Source organism: Bubalus bubalis, chromosome 19, assembly GCF_019923935.1.
Source record: "Bubalus bubalis isolate 160015118507 breed Murrah chromosome 19, NDDB_SH_1, whole genome shotgun sequence".
Taxonomy (NCBI): domain Eukaryota; kingdom Metazoa; phylum Chordata; class Mammalia; order Artiodactyla; family Bovidae; genus Bubalus; species Bubalus bubalis.
This window is the reverse complement of record NC_059175.1, coordinates 56,226,486-56,254,028: the sequence shown is the minus strand read 5'-3', so window position 1 is coordinate 56,254,028 and position 27,543 is coordinate 56,226,486. Positions and strand designations below refer to the sequence as shown.

At 43.0% G+C, this 27,543-nt stretch overlaps 1 protein-coding gene across 4 annotated transcripts in view; it reads right to left on the bottom strand.

Moving 5' to 3' along the window:
- Nucleotides 1-27,543, bottom strand: part of MYO10 (myosin X) — a 258,403-nt gene that overhangs the window by 74,705 nt on the left and 156,155 nt on the right. For all 4 annotated transcript variants that reach the window (XM_006072954.3, XM_006072953.3, XM_025270684.2 and 1 more), the window contains 10 exons: nucleotides 24,828-24,957; nucleotides 23,235-23,353; nucleotides 21,439-21,585; nucleotides 21,187-21,287; nucleotides 21,009-21,075; nucleotides 20,407-20,499; nucleotides 19,922-19,990; nucleotides 18,948-19,030; nucleotides 15,946-16,054; nucleotides 13,268-13,348 (listed from right to left, as the gene is read on the bottom strand). In XM_006072954.3, coding sequence (XP_006073016.2) covers nucleotides 13,268-13,348; nucleotides 15,946-16,054; nucleotides 18,948-19,030; nucleotides 19,922-19,990; nucleotides 20,407-20,499; nucleotides 21,009-21,075; nucleotides 21,187-21,287; nucleotides 21,439-21,585; nucleotides 23,235-23,353; nucleotides 24,828-24,957 — 999 coding nt within the window. The remainder of the gene's footprint in view (nucleotides 1-13,267; nucleotides 13,349-15,945; nucleotides 16,055-18,947; nucleotides 19,031-19,921; nucleotides 19,991-20,406; nucleotides 20,500-21,008; nucleotides 21,076-21,186; nucleotides 21,288-21,438; nucleotides 21,586-23,234; nucleotides 23,354-24,827; nucleotides 24,958-27,543) is intronic.

Genomic DNA, 27,543 nt, shown 5'->3' with positions numbered 1-27,543 from the left:
AGAGGAGCCTGGCAGGCTACAGTCCATGGGCTTGCAAAGAGTCAGGCATGACTGAGCAACTATCGCTCACTCTGGCTGGATGCTATTCAAGAAGTTCATCAAGACCAACCAAAATAAAAATGCACCCCTGGAGGGTGCAGGGAGGTGGCATGGCTCTCTGGCATGGTGGGAACAGGGGAGACATGTACCCTGTTATGGCAGATGGCACCTTCCAGGTGGGAAGTAAGCAGGTGGGTTGGGCTGCCTTTGCCAACATGCTCTTCACCATGCCATGGTACTCTTCACAGTGAAATATTATTCATCCAACAGGGAGTGAATTTTCTCACTGCAAACAACAATAGGATTCTGGAACTGGGGTTCCATACATTGAAGCACAGAAAGACAGGCGAGAAAACCCAGATGTCCAATACAATGAAAGAGCCAGAAACATGTGGCACTTCATCCTTCCCTTATGATGGTTATCAATGTTATGTCTAATTAATTTCCCCTATGGTGGCTCAAATGCCTGCAATGCAGGAGACCCAGGTTCAATCTCTGGGTCAGGAAGATATCCTGGAGAAGGGAATGGCAACCCACTCCAGTATTCTTGCCTGGAAAACTCCATGGACAGAAGAGACTCCAATGGTACAGTCCACAGGGTCGCAGAGTCAGACACAACATAGCAACTAACACACAAGGTTGAAAAAAACTCACGGTTAAAAATAAAACATTCTAACATTCAGCTTTCACTTGGCACTAGGAATTTATTTCTGTGAAGGCAGATTTGGCTAAGCGGCAGTCAGCCACATTATCATTCATTTCTTTTAAATGCAAGTCAGTTTAATATGAAAGCCCACCTTCACATTTAAAACACTTATTCTCTTAAAGGGCACTTTTAGCAACTGAATAGAAATCAGCTAAACACATTCAGGTGGCAGTAGAGGCAGACATTAGCATTTCAGACGCTCTTTTATTATGTTCTTTAAATCTTTAGGGACTTCTACTCCGAGGAACAAGAGGATCTCAAGAAAATGAGTCTTACCAGGTTTCTCCAGGCAGATTGCAAAATATCAGCAAGTTCACGCTTGCATGAAATAAGCACAGGATGTTCAACAAATGACCATTCAGTTCCCGTAACTTCTCCCAGTTCCGTCCTTGTGTACCAGCCAGTTTATAATCCAACTTAGAAAGATGCTGATCCTTTTGCCCATTCTTTAAAGGTTGGTATAAAGCACAGGGCGAGAAAAAGCCCCGGAACTATAGCATATACTCTTCCAAAGGGAACTTCTTTGACATCACAAATTCAAACAAAAGAACACCCCCCCTCACCATTTCCCAGAGCGACCTAATAAGACAAATGATTTTTTTTTCCTATAAAAGAGGAATTCCATAAACAAAATACATTGCATCACCAATGCCTTATCCATGTGGTTAAGTCTTTTGTTTTTACACAGCAACAGCAGTTCAGACTTGCATATACAATCAAAATCAGCACTTACCCATTTGTTTAGAAACTAAACACTTCTGCTGCTCAGGGAAACCTGAGGAAAACAGCAAAAAACCTGTTTTCCTCAGGCTTGAAAAATTCTTCCATACAAAAATTTCAGAACTGCAATCATCGTGAAACTTTTAAACAGCGCAAATAAAGAGAAAAAAACCCTACCTTGGGTCTCTCTTGCCCCCTTCAGCTTTTGTCCACTGTAAACGGCTGCATCTTTAGCAGTCCGGGCTGCAAGCATCTGAGCCCGCAGACACAAAAACGGGCTTTCTTCAGCTCGCTGCTGTTCGCAGTCTTTTATGTGGTGTCTTGGGCCCTGCTTGTTCAATTCCTGATTTTACTGAAAGAAGTCCAGCCTGGCGAGGCTGGGGCAGGAGAGCAACTGCCCGAGACACTTTCGACCGTAGAAGCAAACGAACCACCTTCTACGCGCCAACACGTGTGTGGAGACATTAGGAAGGTCCAAAAAGTCTGACTTTTCAAAGATGATTAGTATTAAAAAGAAAAAAAAAATGTCCCGGGACAAAACGCCACAATTTAGTGGTGACCTTGGAAACTCCACCCTGAGAACAGCAGCCCTCCCTTGAGCCCCGCTTCATTTATGGCTATTTATCCTGGTCTTTGCATTTGGCTCCTGAATAGTTGCCATGACAACTCAGTAAACAGGATTCAAGTGACCACTGAGGGGTTTAGTGGGATTGTTTTGTTTAGGGAGAAGAATGGTAGCTTTAAGGCTTCCCCTACTAACATTTCCTGAAAAGGTAGAGCTGTCTTTTCTTAGACTGTGGTTAGGTGATGGTCTCAAAAATCACAGATACAGGCGATGAGGCGACAGGAGTCGCAGTCAGAACGACAGGAAGAGTTCTGGAAAGTTACTGCTTCCAAGGGGGCTTTGTCCAGTATGGATGCAGAGAAAGTATCATCTCAAAAGGCTGTAAGACTCAGTGAATGTGGGGCGGAGTCAGTCTGATAATCCAGACAGTTCTAAAAAAAACCCTGGCTCCTGGGTTCTCCTTTGCTCTCCCTGTGTCTCCATTTTTTTCATTTCGTCTCTCTTCAATAAAGCAGTGGCTCAGTGGTAAAGACCCGCCTGCAATGCAGGAGATGTGGGTTCGATCCCTGGGTCAGGAGATCCCCTGGAGAAGGAAATGGCAACCCACTCCAGTATGGAGAATCCCACGGACAGAGGAACCTAGGGGGCTACAGACCATGGGGGAGCAAAAGAGTCAGATACAACTGAGTGACTCAACAACTATAAAGCAATATCAATCAGACTGTGAACCACAGAAACTTCATTCTCAATCTTCATCACGTGGCTAGGCAATCGAAACTATCCTATTTTTATAAAATATTATTTGCTCACCAGGTTGTAAACAGATGATGAACATTAATATTTTGACACATCACGATAGTACGCCTTTGTCAAAACTCAAAGAATCTACAACACAGTGAACTTTAATGATAATTTTCGATTTCAATAATAATGGATCAATATTGGTTCACTAATGGTAACAAATGTACACTAACGTAAGAAGTGCCTAACAGGAGAAATTGTGTGTCTGTCTCTGTGTTGGAGGGGAGAGTAATATGGGAACTCTTTGTACGCTATGCTCAAATTTTCTGTAAATTTTAAAATATTCTAAAAAATAAGGTTTATTCATTCTTTATTTTCAATTGGAGTATGTTGGTGCTCAATCATGTCCAACTCTCTGTGACCCCAGAGTCCACAGGCTCCTCTGTCCATGGGATTCTCCAGGCAAGAATATTGCTTCTCCGAGGGATCTTTCTGAGCTAGGAATCAAACACAGGTCTCCCGCATTGCAGGCAGATTCTTTACTGTCTGACCCACTAGGGAAACCCCAAGTTTCAACCAGAGGGTAACTGCCTTACAATATTGTGTTGGCTTCTGCCACACATCAGCGTCAATCAGCCACAGGTGTACGTATGTCCCTGCCCTCTTGGACTTCGCCCCACCCTCCCCACCCACCCCTCTAGGTTGTCACAGAGCACCCCACTGAGCTCCCTGTGTTAAAGAGCCATTTCCTATTAGCTGTCTATTTTACATATGATAATGTATATGTATACGTTTCAATGTTACTCTCCCAACTCCTCCCACCCTCTCCTTCCCCCTGCTGTGTCCAAAAACCTGTTCTCTATGTCTGTGTCTCTATTCCTGCCCTGCAAATAGGTTCATCAGTACCATTTTCCTTGATTCCATATATTTGGGTTAATATACGATATTTGTTTTTCTCTTTCTGACGTACTTCCCTCTGTATAACAGGCTCTAGGTTCACCCATCTCACTACAACTGACTAAAATGTGTTCCTTTAAAAAAAAAAAAAAGAAATTAAAATGTTCATCCATAACCATGTCAAAGGCTAAACGGAAAAAAAAAAAAAAAAAAGATTAAGAAGCTAGTTACACAACAATCTTCCAAAAGTATTCTATTTAAAACTAAACTCCAAAAGGAGGAGGTCTGGACATAGTCTGAGATTTTCCGTGATTCAGCTTAAACTGGGAGTTAAACTTGTGAGGATGAAAGGAGCATATTTTTCACCCCACACATGAAATGCAACTACAGACTGTTAGACACTGAAGTGTAGCTGTTTCATGTCCCTGTTACCTCATTTAATACTCACAGCTGCTCTCGTAAGTGAGGCTTCCCTGGTAGCCCAGATAGTCAAGAATCTGCCTGCAAAGTGGGAGACCTGGGTTCCATCCCTGGGTTGGGAAGATCCCCTGGAGAAGGGAATGGCAATCCACTCCAGTATTCTTGCCTGGAGGATCCCACGGACAGAGGAGCCTGCCGGGCTCAGCAGGCACCTTCAGTACGCACACTTGGGAGAGTAGGCAACAACCCCAAGGCCATATGACTGCTTGGTGAGAAGAGGCTGGACGGACCGGGCACACACACCTCTGACTTATATGAATTCCACTCCAGTGCTTTAGGGGCCTTGCACCTGGGCGGCTGTGCAATCTCCTTCCCAAAAGGGTGGGTCCTCAGGGTTTCAGAACTCCCCAGACCCAGGGCACCTTGCACCCCGTGTCTCAGCAGCAGTGAGCAGAGCCGCCTGTGCCCCTGGTGCGGCGCATGAATGAATGACCTAGTCACTCACGTTCCATGGGTGACCCGGGAGCACGCAGAGGGCAGCTGGGGACATGTGGGGCAGTGGTCAGAGCAGCCGTGGGAAAACAGCTGCACTGAAAAGAACTGGAAAATCAAAGGCGTGAAAGACACAAGCAGAGTTAGGAATAAGGCGAAGCCATATCAAACCCAGCTGTCCTCAAGAGCCTAGAGATACTGCAGTCTGATGTAGGGATGTGTGACGGAAAAATTCTAAGATAACATTTCTTGCAGGCGGCTGGTTACTAGACTAGGAAAAATGTATACTTATTCAGAGCTTAAAATATTTGACATACTCATACAAATAAATATTTGCCATTTTACTTTCATCTCAAGTGACTGGATAAAAATCAGCATATGGAAGATAAAGAAGTGCAGATTTCATTCAGTAGGAATGAAGACCTTTCTCATAAATAGTAAGGGCATAAAAAGAAAGAAAAGATAACAGGGTCCCTTTAGAGGTAAACAAAGAGTAAATTATCCATTCCTGAGGATTAGTTTAGGAAGAGGGAGGCGGATCCTTTGGTGTATCATTTAAAGGGGACAAACAGATCATATTTCATCAATTCTTTATGCAAATGTTCCTTTCTCCGTACGCCTGAATGTGTCCACGGCTTGCTGACATCTGAACAGCCATCATGATGCAATTCCATACCCGCATGTGCATGGATTTCATTACAGCTTTTCATTGTCTTTGAAAATCACAGGCACTATTGGAACTACTTGCACTGAGTCCAGCTGGCCATTAAATGTAGCCTAAATATTCCTCTTTAGAGTCATCAAAGAAATGGAAAGTCATTTTATCTGCAGAAAGGCCTGGAAACGGAGCGACAAGGTGTAACTCTTACCAGCAGAGCAAGGATCTGTGATGGACAAACGACCTCCATTTCATTGACCATTTCAACGACCCCCCTTGCAAAGCAAAAAGCAAGTGTCTGGAGACAGGACAGCATGGTGCTCTAGCTAAGTGGCTTAGGAACAGCTTCTGCTTTTACAGTGATGTATAAAATAATGGTGCCTTTACAACCATGGGAATCTGAGTCAATAAAATACGGTAATAGATAATGTTTGAACTGGATGATGTATAATTCTAGAAAGTGAAAAGTGAGAGTCTCTCAGTTGTGTCCGACTCTTTGCAACCCCATGGACTATAGAATCCATGGAATTTTCCAGGCCAGAATACTGGAGTGGGTAGCCTTTCCCTTCTCCAGGGCATCTCCCTAACCCAGGGATTCCACACTGCAGGTGGATTCTTTACCAGCTGAGCCACAAGGGAAGCCCACATTCTAGAAAGTTCAATCAAAATGTTAAAATATAGCATTTAGCCTTTCAGGTTCAATCTTGTTATCCAGCAGGTTTGTACACCCAAACCTCCTCGCCAAATCCTGGCAGAGAACACATTCCCTAGGGGAATCCCACTTAAGGATTTGAATGTCTGTGTATGAAGCAGCAAGGCCAACTCTCAATATTTGTGAATGAGTCTCCTGCGCTGTGATTGGCTCTTTCCAAAGGGCTCCAGATCCTAGGGGTGGGGGACACTGCATCTGAGAAGGGGTCATCTGGGAGAGAGAAAGATAGCATATTAACACAGAAAGGCTGAATCACAGTAAGAACATCACTGTAATACTGACTTACTGGTTTATCCCCAGGGTAACTTCCGACTGCAGAAATCAAAGATGATCCAGCAAAAAACAGACCAGAAATAACCAAACTAGAATGAAACCTACAGCAGTAAGGATTAAAGATGGTGCATAAGTCTATCTCTGGCAAAGTCAAGTATTCACACACCATGAGCATAATCATGGTGTCCTTTGACAAGCAATTCAATTCAACATTTACTGAGCACACATGAGGGCCTGGATGTAGACTGGGCTACACAGCAGCATGCAAAGATGAAAGACACAGCCAGCAAAGCTGTACATGGTCAAGATCTTCTGTATTTATGGAATACCTTATTCAGAAAATAAGCCAGCCAGGGCTTCCCTGGTGGCTCAGATGGTAAAGAATCTGCCTGCAATGCAGGAGACTCGGGTTCGATCCCTGGGTCAGGAGGATTCCCTGGAGAAAGGAATGACTACCCACTCCAGTATTCTTGCCTGGAGAATTAATTCCATGGACGGATGAGCCTGGTGGGCTATAGTCCAGAGTCAGACACGACTGAGCGACTAGCTCACTCACTCACTCACTCAGAAAACAGCACTGGGGTAGAGAAACCAATGCCTAAAAAGGAATGTAAAGGGTCACTGGAATAAACTCAGAAAGGCCCATGAGAAACAAGATGAGTAAAATGAGAGGGGAAAAGATCTAGAAAGAATAAGACAGGACAAAACAGTCAAGGTAGGAAATGCACTATAATAGTATCAGAACTTTCTAATATGCGGACTCTGTTAAAACAAACAAAAAACCTAACGAAAAACATAGCAGGCAGCACCCCTGGGGGCCACACAAACACGATTCCCTGGGACTAAATGTGCCGGATTCATGAAGCCATTCATCAAATCACCATGCCTCTGGAAACAAAAGGCTCCCATTTCCGTAACACTAACATGGCACTCTCAGTTCGTGTGTGGTCCTGAGTGTTGTCTTAAAGAGGGACCTGGGCCGGTGTCAATAGCGGCTGCATGAAGAGAGGGACACAGGTCAGCAGGACTCACTTAAGGGGAAAAACTGGCCTCCCCTGGGTCTCTAGAAGACGACTTCGGTGTGAGACGGTTGGGCCGTCCTCGTATCTCGGAGCCTGGAGACGGTGCTTTAAGACAAGGCCATCACAGCGGGGCCGGCCCTGTGTGTCCAGCTCCACTGTCCTTCTGGATGTTCTATTTTCCAGCAAACATGGCTGCACTCCAACTCACAGACTGCAGGGCTTCCCTCCTGGGACGCCTGGTCCAGGGCTCCCCTTGGCGTGGACACCCCTCTTCCCTTAGAAAAACCTGACTCCACGTAGCCACCTCTGCTACAAGCTTCCCCTCAGAGGCCCCCAGCGTCAGGGCCATTCAGTTGACCCATATCCTGCCTTTTTAGAGCAGACCTGATAGAATCTTTGAGGGTATGGTTATGCGGAGTTAAAACTTAAGGTGACCCTGCAGGAATCAAAGATGCTTCTGCCTAGAACCCAAGAGCTCCTCACATCAAAAGACACAAGGAAGAGTGAGGAAAGCCAGGCAGATCCTTCACATTTCCTTTTAAGCTTTGGCTTCTCTACCCCAGTGCTATTTTCTGAATAAGTGAGTGAGTGAGTTGCTTATGGCATCTGACTCGGCGACCCCATGGACTGCAGCCCACCAGGCTCCACCGTCCTGTGAATTCTCCAGGCGAGAACACGCCCTGCTGCTCCTGTAGCAAGTGGGCCTCGCACTCAGGGCTGGGAAGTGCAGAGAACCAGTTCTCACACCCGGGAAGTCTCTCCTGATATTTATCCGTCTGTCCCCTTCTTTAATTCTGAACTGAGGAATGTTAATAATGGACTTTTCTGACTAAAAATTATTTGCTGAAACAACAAGCAAGGAGAGAAGGCAGAGATCACAGGCCACAGGACACCCTGGGGGAGAAATTCTGAGGAGGCAAAGCAGGTTTTCTCCGGTAACGATATCTTCTGGGGTTGGTCTGGACACATCTGGCCAGAAACTACTACTGCCTAAGCAAATCACAAAGGTCCGTATAGTCAAAGCCAAGGTGTTTCCAGTGGTCAGGTATGGATGTGAGAGTTGGACTATAAAGAAAGCTGAGCACCAAAGAATTGATGCTTTTGAACTGCGGTGTTGGAGAAGACTCTTGAGAGTCCCTTGGACTGCAAGGAGATCCAACTAATCCATCCTAAAGGAGATCAATCCTGAATATTCATTGGAAGGACTGATGCTGAAGCTGAAACTCCAATACTTTGGTCACCTGATGTGAAGAACTGACTCATTGGAAGAGACCCTGATGCTGGGAAAGATTGAGGGCAGGAGAAGGGGATGACAGAGGATAAGATGGTTGGATGGCATCACCAGCTCAATGGACAGGAGTTTGAGCAAGCTCTGGGAGTTGGTGATGGACAGGGAAGCCTGGTGTGCTGCAGTCTGTGGGGTCGCAAAGAATCGGACACGACTGAGCAACTGAACAACAACAAGCAAATCACAATAGGAAAAAGCTACAGGGTCACATCACCAATTGAAAACCGTCTGATGGAGAAGCCTGCCCTCTGTAAACTGAAGATTGTAAGCTGACAGGAGGACTGCACTCCCCAGTGTCTTCTGAGGCAAAGACTTGGCTGCAGGCCAGCCCCTACCAAGAGGTATGCCTTTATTTTCTTCATAACTTAGTGCCAGGAGGACTTCCCAGTGACGCTAGTGAAGTGCCTTCTATACAATACCCAAGGTTCGCTCCAATCCAGCTTCTGTTTCTATTTCTGTTTTGTATTTCAAATGGTTCACAACAAAGGCCCACAGACTATATAGCCGAACTGACAGAACTGTTTCAGCAAGTCAGTTATAGTCTCCCCACTTACACCAGCTTTTCAAAGCAAAACACACTGGGCTTCGCAGGTGGCTCAGTGATAAAGAATCTGCTTGCGATGCAGGTGATGTAGGTTCGCTCCCTGGGTCGGGAAGATCCCCTGGAGGAGGAAATGGCAGCCCACTCCAGCATTCTGGCCTGGGAGATCCCAAGCACAGGGGAGCCTGACGGGCACAGTCCACAGAGTTGCAAAGAGGCGGACACGACTGAGCACAGACACATAGGACTTTTTCACACCAGTTTTTTCAAAGCACAACGTAAAAATCCCCAATAATGAAAACCCATAATATTCCCCAAAGAGGATTTCTAGACGCTTCAGGCCAAGTCTCCACCCTGAGTGTCACGCTCTTGCCAAGGAGAGGACGCAGCCTGTGACACAGGCCTGGAGCGCATGAGCCGTGTGTGCGCACGCTCGCTGGGCCACCACGGGAGCCTTGGATGTGTTGCACAGGCGCCTAAAGCAGCTGTTCAGGCAGCTCCCCCGCTTTTCTGAGGCCACGGACTTCACAGCCATTGTTCTCATCCCCTTTCGGGTCACAGAATCGCCAAAAGGAATCTCTAGAAGCTGCCAAAACCCATGATCTAAATTCCTGAATGATGTACAAAAGACCTCCATATACATACATTTTTAAATACATCCCCAGGACTTCTCTGGTGGTCAAGTGGTTAGGACTCCACGCTTCCACTGCAGAGAGGACAGGTGCCACCCCTGGTCAGGGAACGAAGATCCCTCATGCCAGGTGATATGGCCAAAAAATAATACATCCTCTCAAGGCCCCCTGATGAATGTCTGACTTGAGAAAGGTATGAGATGAAGCCTGGAAATACACACTCCCCACATCAGGGGAAAGACAAGCAAGATTTTCCCTGTGACATTCCTAGAAGCATTCATCTTCGGACAAAAGTCCTAAGAAACTACAAACGAGGGTTGTTTACATACATTTCCTATATCATCACCAGTAACACTCCAATATTTCCAATGGAACTAAACAAATGCTAAGCGAGTCATAATTTACCTTTCCCATAGTCTAATTAGTCCCTTCACACTTGGTATCACACCTACATCTTAGGCCTCAAACAAGTCAGTTCTCCTGTCTGACTTGCTGGATGCCTTTAAAATGGTACCGAGATGTGTTTTCAAAGTCTTTGACAGTCCTATCCATCTCCTGGTGGGTTATTAATTAGTGCCTGCCATAGGTCAGGAGGTAGGAAGGGCTGTGAGCCAAGAGAAATAGAAACAGAAGCTGGATTGGCTCTTTTTTTTTTTTTTTAATGCAAACACTAAAGCAATTAGACACAACCAAATCCCAGTAAGGAAAACTAAACATCAAAAAGAGGCAGTTTCTTCAACATTCCGAATGAAGTGCTTTCAAACAGGCCTAATTTCAAAAGTCATTACAATTTAAAGAAAAAAACTAACTCCATGCCATCCAAGAAGGAAAACAAAAACACGGAGGACCAAGGTTTTAAAGTTAAAATTTCTATCCTTAAAAATAAGGCCTGGCAAGGCCGGCTCCCCTCATTTCATTGAATCTAAGATGCCAACGGCTGTAAAACTGCACAATTACTACATCACTAAGAAGAGAGAAAAAGTTCCCAATTAAACTATGGTTTGCCAAAAAAGCTGTACATTGTATCTCAATACCCATGGCCTTAAATTTGGGACAAACATGCAGGTTCAAACTACAGTATTTTTGGGACTTCCCTGGTGGTCCAGAGGGTAAGATTCTGTGCTCCTGGCGCAGGGGGCCTGGGTTCAGTCCCTGCTTAGGTAACTAGATCCCTGCACACCTGCCTCCACTGAGAGTCTGCATGCCTCAATGAATATCCTGTGAGCTGCAACCAAGACAAAGAACAGCCAAGCAACTATTTTTTAAAAGATATATAAAAAACCAAATTATGGCACTATTAATGTTATCCTTGTTGTAAAAAGAGGAAAGAAACACTGGCAGAGGTTAACAGCTCCTGTAAGTGTAGACGTAAACACAAAGCTCCTCTATCCATCGCATAGATACCGCCAATTAGGGTTTTAGAAACTGTGAAAGTCGTTCAGTCGTGTCCGACTCTTTGCAACCCCATGGACTATACAGTCCATGGAATTCTCCAGGCCAGAATACTGGAGTGGATAGCCTTTCCCTTCTCCAGGGGATCTTCCCAACCCAGAGACTGAACCCAGGTCTCCCGCACTTGAGGCGGATTCTTTACCAGCTGAGCCACAAGGGAAGCTTTATAAAGCACAGCTACTACTGCTGCTGCTAAGTCGCTTCAGTCATGTGTGACTCTGTGCAACCCCATAGACGGCAGTCCACCAGGCTCCCCCGTCCCTGGGATTCTCCAGGCAAGAGCACTGGAGTGGGTTGCCATTTCCTTCTCCAATGCATGAAAGTGAAAAGTGAAAATGAAGTCGCTCAGTTGTGTCCAACTCTTAGCGACTCCGTGGACTGCAGCCTTCCAGGCTCCTCCATTCATGGGATTTTCAGGCAAGAGTATTGGAGTGGGTTGCCATTGCCTTCTCCATAAGGCACAGCAAAGGGCTATAAACCAGCTGACATGGGACATGGTTATGTTTAACTTTTCTGTTGAGCATAGTTGATTAACAATGCTATATTAGTTTCAGGTGTACAGCAAGGTGATTCAGTTAATACACATACATATATCTACTCTTTTTCAAATTCTTTTCCCATTTAGGTGATTACAGAACATTCAGCAGACTTCCCTGGGCTATACAAAAGGTCCTTCATGGAACACTGTTATGTTTTAGCTATTACCTTTCAACATTCTGTCCAAAAAAAACCTATGTATTGTTAAGCTACTGTTATTTTGTGATAACCTAAAAAATTTTATTAAAAATTTGAAAAACAAAAAGATGAGCTACTAATTCAACTGCCAGGCCTGATGGACTGTAAGTCATCACAGATCTACAGAACCTCAATCTCAGTCACTTTAGGCCACACAAATGACAAATTCTCCCCATCACACCTCAGAGTAACAAACCAAACAGATTATAATCTCCCCTTGTTGAGGTTTTGCTTCCTAGAAGACAGAATTCAGAATTGTGGTTCTTATAAAAAACACCTTAAACTCTAAAGAAGAAATTACTGTAGTATTAAGCCAGAGATAACTGGAAAACAAAAGATCCACACCACCAAAGTTATGGACACCAGCATTAGGGAACATAAGACAAGTCTCGTGGGAAACAGTCGAGGTCAGATTCCTTATCTGAGTCCTTATGAGGATGGCATCTAGTTCCCCACGAGGGGCCTTGACATTATTATTTTGTTGAGGGATTTCCTTTCTTCACAGGACTAAGAGCAGATGTTTGCCAAATCAAGATCATGTCAATTCTTTAACAGCACTTGAAGGCAAGTTACCCATTTAGCCTTAGACAGAACAGCTGTTTTCACCTAATACTAAATTTTCTTAATTGAAGACAAAAGGAGATGGAGGTGGCAGAGGACGAGATGGTTAGATAGTATCACCGACTCAATGAACATGAATTTAAGCAAATTCCGGAGACAATGAAGGACAGGGGAGCCTGGCTGCTGCAGTCCATGGGGTTGTAAAGAGTCGAACACGATTTAATGACCAAACAACAACAAATTTTCTTTTCTTTCTTCAGATAGATTCTCTGTATAAAACTCACACTGTTTCTGATCAGGGCATGGCATTAAAAATCTAAAACCGAGAGCTGAGACACTAAAACTTTTGATGACAGGAGTCCTCTAATTAGTTACAACTAAAGTCCCTGAAATCCATTATTTACCACATAGAACACAGACTCTGTCATGTTTAACAATAAAGCAAAAGAAAAAAAAAATGAAAAAGAAATCTATCGAAACAAAAAAACACACCAATCATATCTTCCAAAAGGTACATATCACATTCTGGAGCTTGCCCAAGAATCTGAAAGCAATGTTAAAGGAAAAATGTGAAGGTTTTGCAGTATTTCCTTTTAAACTAGGTTTCTCTAAAGTGTAATGGCATCATTCAAAAGCAAACAGGTCCAAAAGACAAAGGGATTTTTTTCCCACTGAATGTTATAATAATGTCATATCCATCTCCATCCATCTATAAGCAAAGAACTTTGGAGAAACCAAATCAGCAAGTAGCCATGCCAGAAAGCAGTGGCCTTAAATAAGACAGTCTCAGGGGAGAACTGTCGTAAATCTTACCTTCTGCATGTTTGGCTTGATACAGCGAACAAAGAAAGGATTAGAGGCGCTTAGCGTTGCCATTAAGGAATGCAGGGAGTCCTATGAGAAAGAAAAAAGTATAGGTTGATTTGGTCTCTTTTTATGTCTTTAAACTTCTCAGCACCCTAGGCACTCATCAGAAACAAGAAAAAGAAAACAAACCTGAGGAATAATAGTGATTTTATTTTTAATCATGTCACTCTAATAAAAGTATTATAGTTGTCATAGAAACTATTTCACATATGCAAAACTCATTTGTTACTTCTTTGATACTGGAGTGGGTAGCCAGTCCCTTCTCCAGGAGATCTTGCTGACTGACCCAGGGATCAAACCTGGGTTTCCTGCATTGCAGGCAGGTTCTTTACCATCTGAGCCACCAGGGAAGCCCCTTTGATTTTTAATCATGTTATTCTAATAAAATAAAAGTATTATAATTATCATAGAAATTATTCCACATATGCAAACATTTATTACTTCTTTGATATAGTACCATTTAAAAAATACTATTCTGTTAACCAGCAAAAAAATAAAAAACAAAAATAAAAAAATACCCTGGGATATTTCAATATTTATACAGAAAACCTGAGAAGTATCACCTCTCCTTTGGAGTTGTTCCTCCTCATTAATTATTTCCACGGAAATGACAGCTTCCACAAGTATCTCACTGGTCTTTGAACCACAATCTTTCAATCACCAGGCAGATCAATCTCCTGTAATACTGCTGTCTTTTCTTTAAAACATTTTTTTTTAATTGTGAAGAATTTTTAACATTTACCAAAGCAGACAGAGCATGTAAGGAGTACCCGTCATCAGCTTCAACTCCTGGCTAATCTCATCTCATCCCTGCTCTGTACATACCACACCCACTTCTAGCAGAAAAACAAATCCCAGACATTGTGCTATTTCATCCTTTAACATTTCAGTATGTATTACCAAAGGCTAAATACTTTAAAATGTACAGAGGTAACCGCAATATGATTCCTGAAAAGAATTAACACACATTTCTCACTATCAAGATGAAAAGGTACAATGAGTTCAGGATTCATTTTTAAATACTCAACTGTCTCAAATTTCATAATTTTTAAATGGTTTATTCTTTGAAATCAGAATGCAAATAATTAGACCCATACGGGGGAGCCTGGCGGGCTGCCGTCATGGGGTCGCACAGAGTCGGACACGACGGAAGCGCCTTAGCAGCAGCAGCGGCAGCAGCGCAGTTGGTTGGTATGTCTTTTCAGTCTATTTTAATCGGTTGGTTTTCCCTCAGTCTCTATTTGTCCGTTTCTTTCTTCTTATAATTTTGCTGTTGAATAAACTGGGGTGTCCACTACATTGACTAGTTACTTCTGTGCTCAGAAAGCCTTAGGATTTCTCACAGATGACGGAATGTCCTGGAATTCACGGCCCCTCATACTCTGGTACCCATTTATCATCATACAAGGAGTCCAGTCCCCTGGGAACAGGACTCATTCCTGACTTGGGACCTTGCCTCCTGCCTTTGTCTCTACCTCTGCCCATTCTCTTCCATTGCCTGATTCCCAGTTCAATTTAAGTCACCAACATCGCAAAGTCTTCCAAGACAACTCCAGGCAACACTGACTTAGAAAAAGACGACGTAATGACCCCACTGGATGAATAAGAGCCTAGGGTTGAGAGTCAGATAGACTCAAATTCCGTTCAAATCCTAGCTTCAGTCCTCAAAGGGACTGAGCAAGCCTCCATTTCTCTAAACCTCAGCCTCATCTGTAAAATGGGGACAATAATACATACTTCTAAGATGATGAGCCAAGTGAACAAGACAGCATATGTAAAGGGATTAGCCCCATGACTGTAACATAAGAGCATATAATAAATGGCAGCTGTGATTATTAAGCTATTATTAAATTACATCCTATCCGCCTCACACCTGCCAGTACTGTCAGCAATGGGACTGTGGGTCGAACTGATCCCCAAACACATCGAACAACAAACCTCACACAGCAGCCCCCATCCCCACGGCACCCAACTGAGCAGCTACATGAAAGAGAGTCTCCCAGAGGGCAAACTTAACAAAGGTCTGATGACTGACAAGCCTCCATTCCCCCTCATTTAAGGATCTGGGAGTAAAACAGGACAATTAAATTAGAGGAATGGCCTTCTTGTGCTGTGCCTCTAAACTCTCTAAAAGGCTTACATATTTATGATGCAGATAAGAAAGTTCCTTATTTTCCCTGAATTCTGGACATCTGGACAAGGTGACTGACACTGATCTTATTTAATCATGCACTTGGTTACTCTTCCTAGTTATGATACTGTAAAGCTACTGAGTAAAATTTTTTTAAAAATCCAGACACAGGAAGAAATATACTTTATATGCACCTGAGCCTTTAAATACAAATCAAAGCAATCCCAAATAACCAAACAGTCCTTAAGAAGAATGACTATTTCACTAACTTAGAGTAAGTAGTTATTTATCTTTAATAAGACAAAAAAAAAACCTTTTTTAAAAAAATCTGGCTCAGGGAACAAAAGTATATTTTTCTTCCTAAAATCCTGTTTTAACAGGATGATAGAAAACAAGTAAACCCTTTCATAGACCTCATAGATGCTCATTCTGATTTTCAGTTCCTAAAGTCACAATAAAGATGGCTCCATCCAGACCAGCAGCATAAACTAACCTTGAACTGCGAGCTGACCGTGGGCCGCCGGTGTTTGCTTCCGCATTTCAAGGTATCCTGATTATTGCGGCTGGAAACGTGTTCGAAGAGGTCGTAGATGAAGTCGAATCTGCGTGAGCAGAGAGCAGGAGGGCCATGAGGGGTGCACACCCAATTATTAGGCGCTCGATCACTATAATTATAATGCAGGTTCCCACTGAAAATAACACACCAAGGCCTGCAAGAGCTAAGACAGCGTTCCAAGATTTCACACCCACCACCGCCCAGGAGCTTCAGGCACTGAAAGCAGATGTGGCCGCTTCGGAGTGCTGGAGTCTTGCCGGGGAGAAGACGGGTGAAAATGACCCACGTGACCAGCCACTCCGGAGCTGAGCTTTGCAGCCCAGCGGAAGGGAAGCGTTTGTCTTGTGCAACTCGGCGTGGTGAAGATGCAGTCAGTTAACAGGTGGAAGGGCACCAGGCTGGAGTGAGACCGACCTGGGTTCAATCCTGCCGTCCCCTCTTCCTAGCTGTATGACTCGGACATGATGCTGGTCTCTCTCCACACCTGTTTTCTCACTTGGAAATGGGAGTCATTTGAGGATGTATCCTAGGAAGCTGGGGTAAGGATGAAATGAGGAATGGAGGCAGAAGGCTGTGTGACACCTGGCTCATTCTAAGTGTTGATGATCACTGTTATTAAAAAGTTCTGGAAAATCTATTGCCACTACTGATAAAGTAGAGGACTTCTCAGGAGCTTTTTTTTTTTTTAATTTGTATTTCTGGCTGCACTAGGTCTTCGTTGCCATGAGGTCTTTTCTCTAGCTGCGGCGAGCAGGGGCTGCTCTCCAGTTACTGCGTGTGGGCTTCTTGTTGCAGTGGCTTCTCCTGTGGACCACGGGCTCTGGGGCACATGGGCTTTAGTAATCGCAGCACTCAAGCTCAGTTCAGTCGTTCAGTCGTGTCTGACTCTTTGCAACCCCATGAACCACAGCACGCCAGGCCTCCCTGTCCATCACCAATTTCCGGAGTCCACCCAAACCCATGTCCACTGAGTCGGTGATGCCATCCAACCATCTCATCCTCTGTCGTTCCCTTCTCCTCCTGCCCTCAGGCTCAGCAGTGGCGGTTTGTTGGCCCTAGAGCTTGCGAGCTTCAGTAGTCGTGGTGTGCTGGTCCAGCAGTTGTGGCTCGAGGGTTCTAGCGCAGGGCTCAACTGCTCCAAGGGATTGAACCCGTGTCCCCAGCACTGGCTGGCGGATTCTTATCCACCGCACCACTAAGGAAATCCTCAGGACCTTTTTGATCTTCTTTGAATGGAAGATGTTCTGGGCTATAAAAACCAGGGGTCAGGGGTGTAGGGGGTAATGGCTTTGCTAGAACCAGGAGAAAGAGTCTGGCTTTCGCACCCCATCAAGGGGACAATGTCAGTGCTTCCCTCATCACTTTACACTCTGTTCAACTCTCTCGCTTTCATCCTAAGGTGATATTTCGTTCATTCTCGCTCTTCGAAGTCTCTGTACTTTGAGCGCTTTGGAGAAAAGCCTTGGGTGTCATTAAAATGTCCCACTGGACGAAGAAATAGCAACCCATGAACAGAGGAGCCTGGTGGGCTACAGTCCATGGGGTCACAAAGAGTTGGACGTGACTGAAGAGACGGAGTGCAAAATGTCACAGATGCCAAAGGCAAAAGAGAGCAGAGAGGCAAAGACACGAAGCCCCTCCATCTGCAGAGAGAAACCTGGGCTAAAACAATGCTCTTGCCTTTAATTTCACTTAATGTTATGATAGCGGCAACCAGTGGAAGGCCATCTTGCTGGCCTCCAAGCCTCGGCCCTTCTCATAACCAAATGTTCCATTTAACCTCAAGATCCCGCTTTTACTTAAATGGATCGATTTAAATTTCCTTTGAGACAGAGGTAATCTGCTATGGTTAAAACATCATCATTTTTACAGGTCTGAAAACGTACCTAAAAACAAAAATAGCCGACAAGGTTGTAATTAGGGAATCTTCATAGGGGAGGGTTAAGACGCATTGAAAGATCAGCCACTTCCACCCTAGGTTTCTAAGCTGACACTTAAGATAGGTTCTCTTCACCCCGGTTCACAGCTATTTAAGCGACAGGGTAGCCACCTGGGACTTTCATTTCTAAAAGTATTACAGCTTTTTTACTGATTGTGCTACTTTCCTTCCTAGGATATTGAAAATTTGTGTAAGAGATTCATACTGAATCTTAGACACATATTGATGACTTTAAGGGCTATTTTCCCCTCTTTCTCTCTGACAAAGCCTCCTAAAAGCAGGAAGCCTCCTGGTTTAATATATACAAACAAATGAATTCATCATCAAAACTTTTCAGCATATTTTCCTTAATTACTGATTTAATGGTGTGAATTTACAATTCATGAAAGAATAAATGAATGGGTAATTGTAGCTGAATACTTGTTTATTTCTCTTGATAACCCTTACACTAACTAGAGACAGAAGGTCCTACAAGACCTGAGGCTGACATCAATTTAACGCATAGCTCTAAGCTTGCTATGAAGAAACTACGTCATGCTGGTTAAAATCTTAGATTCTTTTTTTTTTTTTTTTTAAATTTTATTTTATTTTTAAACTTTACATAACTGTATTAGATTTGCCAAATATCAAAATGAATCCGCCACAGGTATACATGTGTTCCCCATCCTGAACCCTCCTCCCTGAACCAAGCAGAACAGATCAAATCTAGTTGAAGAATCCTGGGCAAGTCACTTCACCACACCACGCTTAATCTCCTCACCTGCATAACAGGATGAATAAAAGTATCTAATCTATGGGTTGGGTGTTCCAACGCCACCTCATTAAATGGTAGCCACTACCACTAAGGCCATTTATATATCTCTCAGGTCACTTTATTAATCAAATATTGCCCAGGGAAGAACACACTACATCAAGTTGCCCCCATATTAATTTTTTCTATGTGAATTAAAAGCATCTGCACAGACATCACTCTGACATCTCAGAAAAGAGACCAACGCACCGGCTTTCTCTCAGAAGGTTGAGAAGATCGTCCCTGAAGGTATCCCTGTTCTTCTCCAAGATGCCCCGCACGTCATACTGAACCTGGTTTGCAAAAACAAATGAGAAAAGGAAGAACTGATTAAAAGAATCATTTCAGGTCATAAGCATCCCCTTTAAAAGCTGGACCCATCGTTCAATATATTTATGATTGATTTCTGAAATTACTATTCTCTAAATACCAAATGGGCAAATATCAGCCGGGATCTTGATTAAGAAGTTACCTGCCTAAGGGTGTGGGGAACCTTCCTACACTGTTGGTTGGATTGGTTCAGCCACTATAGAAAACAGTATGGAGGGTCCTCAAAAAAATGAAAAACAGAGTTGCCATACGGTCAAGTCATCCCCTTCCTGAGCATCTATCCGGACAAAACTCTAATTCAAAAAGACACAGGCACCCCTGTGTTCATAGCAGCACTATTTACAATAGTCGAGACATGGGAACAACCTAAATGCCCGGCGACAGATGAATGGATAAAGATGTAGTACATGTATACACAGGGGTATACTACTCAGCCACAAAAAGAACAAAATGCCATTGCAGCAGCATGGATGGGCCCAGAGATCACCATACTAAGTGAAGTAAGTCAGGAAGACAAATATCATGGTATCACTTATACGTGGAATCAAAACATGACACAAGTGAACTTATCTAAGAAGCAGAAACAGACTCACAGAGAGAACACACCCGCGGCTGCCAAGGGGGAGAGGGGTGCGGGAGTCTGGGGTCAGCAGAGGAAAACGGTTACATATTGAATGGATAAATCAGGGTCCTACTGTACAGGGTAGGGAACTATATTCATTATCCTGGGACAAACCATAATGGGAAAAGAATATATATGTGTGTGTGACTGCATCACTTGGCTGTACAGCAGAAATTAACACCACACTGTAAATCAATCACACTTTGATCATACAAATTCAAACAGGAGTTACCTCTCCAGCATAGTGTTTCACTCCAAAATTGTTGACTGCAACTCTGGGCTTCACGTAAAAGTGGTTATTCTAAAAAAAAAAAAAGTAAATGCCTAATTTCACTCACTGATTTCCTGACAGTATAACTACAACTGCCAGTGAAAACAATTTCAAAATCCACGACATATAAGAGCTTTAGGCCATATTATGTGATGCACTTCATCAAAATCATGCAACTCTGGTCTGTGTCATTACAGTAGGTTAAAAAGGTTAAATTTTATACTCAAAGTAAACGTGGGCATGTTCTGCCAAGTAGCCTCAAATCCATGCCTTTGGCTTATTTCTATTTAGTTCTGGCAGAGCAAAGCTTCCATTTGAGAGAAAAAAAAAAAAAATTCAATGTGAGAGGCACCGTGGGGCCAACAGCCCCTAAATCTGTCCTCCATCATCTTAATCCACAGATGAGCTACCCAGACACAATGAGGAGTTGGCAGGTGTGGACATACAGCATGCTGATTGTGCAACTTCTCCAATAAGGTGCTATCAGTGGCTTGAGGAAAATGGCTTTCTTCATTGATAAGGGCTAGGAGACCAAGTTTCTAGAAGAAAAGGTTAAATGTGAATTAAACATTGAATTTTTGCCTCTGTGTATTTTTACAGCTCCTTTCCTCTCTACTCTCTATCAAGTGGCAAAAAGGGCATAGTTTCTCAGATTGAAAAATTCAGAATGATACACTATAAAGAACTCCAAACTCTTTCCATACTGCAAACACTGAACCCCCTGTAATCTGGTGACCAGGATGTTTACAATTGGCCAATCCACTACTGGGATGGCAAAGTTTTTGATGCTGACTTAAAATCTCTGGGAAGCCAATCTGCTCACTGTTCACTCTTAAAATATCGACTTCAATGAGACAATGGGCTTGAAGCAGCCAAGTCCTTAAATTCAACCTTGCACAGTTACATGTATGCTTCCAAACGGTCCATTGTGTTCTAAACAGTCACATCTTTCACGTGCGTGTTCCTACAAGCTCTTTTGTTCCCGTAAATATGAATCAGCCCAGCTGGACACCCTTGGGACTGCGATAATTCTTCAACAGTGCGTTACCTTCTCAATCAAGTCCAGGCATTCTCCATTGTCTATCCAGTCAATATCTTCCCACACTAAGCCTTCTCTGTGCAAAGATTAAAAAGGTCCAGGTTGTAGTAAAATATCACTTCAAAACTATCCAACGTAGGGACTCATTTTCTTAGACATTTTGAAACGCAATTCAATGAGTGCTTACCTACTATATTCCAGTTGTTCTAAAGAAAAGATATGCTTGTTGAAATATTCCTGAAGTTTCTCGTTTGCATAGTTTATATTGAACTGCTCAAAGTGATTCACCTAAGGGGGGAAACAATCCAACAAGAGTCTTTAGCACTCTCGCTCTTACATAAAAAGGTAAAGAAAAGGCCAACTAAAATCTGCAGAGAAAACATAGCAGTGTTTGTTTCACGAGCTCTGCTTAGGAGGATCCCACTCATTGGTAGCACACCTCAAAGTTTTCAAATCCAAAGATGTCCAAGATGCCAATAGACTTGAAGTCATCTTTGCCTTTGATCCTGCTGTTGATCTTCTTGATCACCCACTCGAAGCAGCGTGCGTAAAGTGCCATGGCCAAGGAGTCCCTGCTGTCTGCTGCCTGAGGGGAGAGGAGACAGAGACGCGATTTGCCTGATGACTGCAGGGAACCCGGATGGGCACGTCTATCCGTGCTGCACTCAGGAGCCACTCACTCTACATCCATGCAGGCTGTGTCAAGTGAATCAATACTATCCAGGAAAACACAGCTGTCTAAAGAAAGGGAAACCTGAAGCTTGCTTATTTGCAGCAAGATTCACCTTGAAGCATCAGGCTTTCAAATTCAGCTTTACATATTGAGTTATAAGAAGGAATCGGAACCAATATATACAGCTCTAAATTTGATCAGATTTATGCCAATAAGTGGGCTTTCCAGGTGGCTCAGTGGTAAAGAATCTGCCTGCCAATGCAGGAGACTAGGGTTCGATCCCTGGGTTGGGAAGATCCCCTGGAGAAGGAAATGGCAACCCACTCCAATGTTCTTGCCTGGAGAATCCCATGGACAGAAGAGCCTGGTGAGCTACAGTTCATGGGGTTGCAAGAGAGTGGGAAACGACTTAGTGACTAAGTAACAACAAGGACATGACATTAATTAAGACTTGACTTCACTCATTATCATCTTCTCATATTTTACTTTGTGTACATACAAGTTTTCTTCATGGTATGGTTAGCATTTTTACTTATCCAATCCAGAAACAGCTATTAGATGGGCTAGTGCATGTAACTGGCTCAAGGCAGTTGCAGAGACAAAAATAAATCATACAACACACTGTTGCTTTGCTTTCATTATTAATAATAATAATTTATTAATTATAATAAAAACACCAATTAATAATAATAATTATTACAGCTGTTTATTTAACTCTTACTCTGCACCAGTCACTAAGTTTTCAGTTCAGTTCAGTAGCTCAGTTCTGTCCGAATCTTTGTGACCACATGGACCGCAGCATGCCAGGCTTCCCTATCCATCACCAACTCCCTGAGCTTGCTCAAACTCACGTCCACTGAGTCGGCAATGCCACTAAGTTTTTAGCATTTATATATTTTTTACTATCATCCTTATACATGGCAACCCACCCCAGCATACTTGTCTGGAGAATTCCATGGACAGAGGAGCCTGGCGGGCTCCCGTCCTTGGGGTCACAAAGAGTCAGACATGACTGAATGATACTACTTTCACATCCTTGTCTTGGGGCTTCTCTGGTGGCTCAAAAACTAAAGAATCTGCCCGCAATTTGGGACACCCAGGTTTGATCTCTGGGTAGGGAGATCCTCTGGAGAAGGGAATGGCTACCCACTCCAGTATTCTTGCCTGGAAAATTCCATGCACAGAGGAGCCTGGTGGACTACAGTCCATAGGTTCACAAGGAGTCAGACATGACTGAGCAACTAACACTTTATTTTCATCCTTGTCTTACAGAAGAGGAAACTGAGGCACAGTGAATAAATTCCCCAAGACCAGAATATAATAAGCTGAAGACTCAGGACTCAGACTCAGGAAATCTCCCCCAGTCCTCTTAAAGATTCTGCTATGCTGTCTCTAAGATGACCACTGAACCACTTTGTCTATCCCCTCAACGTGGATGTCTTATTTTGATCCTGAGCCAAAAACATTCAAATGGATCATTACAGTTACTTATTTGAATCAAAGCCATGGATCTGCAGACCCAGAGGCATCTTTAGAAGTTGCTCTGAGGGCCACACACGTACCTGCTGAACATTGAGAGGTGTAAGGATCTCCTCCCCCCGGAGGAACATGGACCTCTGGGTCAAGGCGTCCGTGAGCTGCGCCGGGTCCAGCCCAAGTAACTCTGCAGACCTGCCCAAGGCTGGGGAGGAAGGACAAGGTGAAAATGGATGCACAACCCCAAGAAGGGACAGCCCATGCGACCCCAAATGGGTGCAAAGCCAGTGCCACAAAGCGACACAGTAAAACAGAGAATATTCCTAAGCCCCTCGGGCAGGACCTAGAGGACACATGTTCTGCTGGCAGGCTTTTCACTCCCTTAATGTGTCTTAGGTTTACAGCAAACGACCTGGTACTTGGAACAAGTACGGTCCAGAGACCCCCCACTGGCAGCCTCCCCAAGATCCTGTCAGAGGTTTGCAAGGTCCATGACTATTTCAGTAATAAGACTAGCTTTTTTTTTTTTTTAGTGATAAACTCTGTTATTTGCTTTTTCTCCCTCATTCCCTCACAAGTATACAGAAGAATATTCCAGAGGCTACATGACATGGGTAGCTCAAGAAGCTGAAGGCAGAAGTAGAAGCCAGCTGTCCTTCATTACATCAGATATTTCAAACATTTACAAAATCATTAGACAATGTCAGTCGTTATTGACTTGTTCTTTTTTGTTTTGGAAGATGGCCTTTCAAATAAAATACTATTTATTTTACTATATGCAAGGGGTTGGTTACGGTTATTTTAAAGTGAATCTATTGTTTTTAACTATCTCTGCTTTTATTTCTAAAGGGCTTCCCTGGTGACTCAGATGGTAAAGAATCAGCCTGCAATGCAGGAGACCTGGGTTTGATCCTGGGTCAGGAAGACCCCCTGGAGAAGGGAATGGCAACCCACTCCAGTTTTAACTGCCTCTGTTTTCATTTCTAAAGCAGTAAACATCAACAGGTATGATCCATGGGAAGGAGAACTACAGGCCTCTATCCCTGGGCAACTCAAGGGCCACTTTGAACTTACGCTCATCCATTTCCCAGCCTCCATGCCCTCATCCACTGCATCCATCAGAAAAGTTTAAAGAATAAATCACTCCAGGAAAATGACAACTGACATTGTTACATGTATGTTAACTCACTTAGTCTTAAGACATCTCCGCTGTGCACTTTACTTTACAGTGAGAAGTCATGAGTGTTGAAGGGATAAGTAACCCAAGGAAACAGCTTGGGGCAGAGCTGGGCTACGAACCAGTCATCCTGGCTTGAAAACTAACGGTCTTAACCATCCCACTATGGCAGCCCTCAGTAGCCAGGAATTAACTACAACGCTACACGCCTGACTCAAGACATTCTTCCTACATCAAATTCTTGTTGCCCCTATTTCCTCTTATTGGGCTCACTTTCCTTCTTTCTTAGCAGAAAATGAGAACACAGCCAGCATTCCACGCAGTAATCACTTGTTGGCGAGGCTTTGACCCTTTATTAGCTGACCTTTCACATCAAACTTCTGTAGCACTTATTCTAGGGCTCAAAATATTTTTTTGTCAAAGGCCAGACAGGAAATATTTGAGATCTACATTTCTTATGAGGCAAAAGCCAAGGAAGTGAAGCAGGGAGAAGCAACCTTACCCGTTTTGAAGGAAACTTGCGCCCCACCAGCAGTGATAAATTCTATGTTCCCGAGATGTAATATACCAGCAAGCAACCTCAACACTTCCCGAACTTCTTCCTTGCTAAACTGCATGACCTCCATCGCCATCTGGAAGGAAACAAGGTTAGTTTTTCATGTTTTTTCATACTAAAAAAAAATGAAAATGGTCACTACTCAATAAAGTTACTAAGTACAAGGCAAGAAAGCAAGAAATATTGGGGTGGCCAAAAATTTCATTAGGGATTTTCCATTAGATACTGCAGGAAAAAAACGAACACATTTTTTGGTCAACCCATTTTATATGACAAACACTTTAAATGGGTACACATAAAAGAAAAGCAAGACATTAGGAAAGAATTGTACAATACTTAAGAGATAACCCAATCAATAAGATAAAAAAAAATAAATATCTGCTTTACACACAAGACTCCTGTTTATGGCAGAAAAGAGTTACTCCAGAGAGTCATAGTAATGATAGTGACAAAGAAATACTTCTGTGTGTATCAAAATGTAATGGAACATTTTTTATTTTCTTACACATAAAAAATAGGGGGCATGGGGTGGGGAGGGAGGTGGGAGGGAGGTTCAGGTTGGGGGAACACAACTGCACCCGTGGCTGATTCATGTCTATGTATGGCAAAAAACCATCACAATATTATAAAGTAATTATCCTCCAATTAAAATTAATTAATTAATTTTAAAAAAAGAAAAGAAAATGTCAGGGGTGGGGGATACTTCATGAGACTCCTCCAGTATTAATTTGGGGACTTGTCTTAATGGTCAAAAGAAGCAGGGACCCTGATAAGTAGAATGAAATTCTCCATCAGGGGTTCTACAAATAGAAGAAACTTCTGCTCCTTTTGTAAAAGATGCTGATGGAAAAACTGATCGGATCTAGATTTGTCTTCCCTGACAGTCATCACACTGCTATTCTCCATTTCTCCAAAGGATTTTTAAGGTCTTATTTTGGCCTCTGGATACTAAATAGAAGTTAACACAATGCTGATTTGAAAAAAAATAAAATAAAAAAGAACAAGCACCAACAGGGGCTTTGTTCCCCAGAAAGTTTCTAAACTGAAGCCAGGCATCTTCTGAATCAGACCAAAGATTTGCTCATTATCTCTTAGGATTTAGGAGCCATGATCTTGTCAGGAAAAGAGCCAGCTACCCTCTCCCACTCCTACTCTACACATACGCACACGGATGCACGCACGCACACACACGTGCAGAACAGAGGGCGGAACTGCTGGCAATATGGATGCAAAGAACCTACAAAGAGAACTCAGACCCGTGATCACTACAGTGACCACTGGAACGGGAAGGAGGAAGCCACACAGCACTGTGAAGCCACAGAAGCTGCAAGCGGAAGCGACTGGAGATTTTAAAATAGGAAAAGTAATTTCTTTACGAGGAAAGGAAAAAAAAGCCAGAAGCAAAGGGCAAAAACAATAAACAGGAAAACAAAATTAAAAGAAAAAACTGCATAAGCCAAGGAACCAACAGCTATATTAAGAGACACATGATGCAGTAAAATAAAATAGGCACCTTTTGTAAGAGGAAATGCTTTTCCTTCCTAGAAATCCAACACATGCATATTGAAGAAAATGAGATAACTTCTATTAAATTAACAAAAATTTTTCTGAATAAGAAAATGGGAGGAAGTGGGGTATTTATGCAGGGCTCACCGCTGGTAGTGTAAGTCAGTATAAAGATCATGGGTCAGCGTTGGGCTGGACCACCTAGGTACATAACCTTACAATGTTCAGAGAAGTTACACAAGTTTCTCAGGGTTACAAAACCAAGATTCAAAGTCAGGCCTGACGAACGCAAACTCTAGGAACTTACTCTCCATTCGGTTGTATGCTTTTTTTTTCTTTTTACATCCTTAGAAAGTCAGTCACCTATGTAATCACCCTTAATTTCAATGCTGGAATTTTTTTATTTTTAGCTACCATATGGGGCATGCGGGATCCTAGTTCCCTGAGCAGGGATCAAACCCATGCCCCCCTGCATTGGGAGTGCAGAATCTTATCCACTGTACCACCAGGAAGTTCCAATGCTGAAGATCTGTTTCAAAGAAAATCTCGACAGGAAAGAAAGCTTTGTAAAATATTCACTACAGCATTATCTTAACAACACTTTCAGAGAAAAAAAAGTCCTAGCTCTTCTACAAGCAGACAAGTCAAATATAGTAAGTAAACTTGTTATGGAACAGTATATAGTTTTTAAAGGAAATTATCAACATTACATAGAAACATGATATTTATGATAGCTTTATGCAAAAAGTACTAAATTATATTTGTGCAACTAATTTTTTGACAAAATCAGGCTGGGAAGAAAATCTACAAAATTGAAAATAGTTGCAATGTTACTGCTGGCAGGCTAATGGACATTATATTCACATCTTTTAATATTGTTGACATGTTTTTACTGTAACAACTGAGTCTATTAATGGGTGAATGGATAAATAAATTGCTGCCTCTTCAATGGAATACTATTCATTGTGAAAAGAAACAATTCTGTTAGGTGCAGTTTGGATGAGTGAAAGAAGACAGAGAGAGAAGAGATTTTGTATGATTTCATTTTCAGGAAACTCTAGAAAAGACTAAGTTTCCTAGGGCTAGGGGGTCTGGGATTGTCTAGGAAGGGGGACAAGAAATCTTTAGGGTGTAGAATTGTCCTTCGGTTTGATCG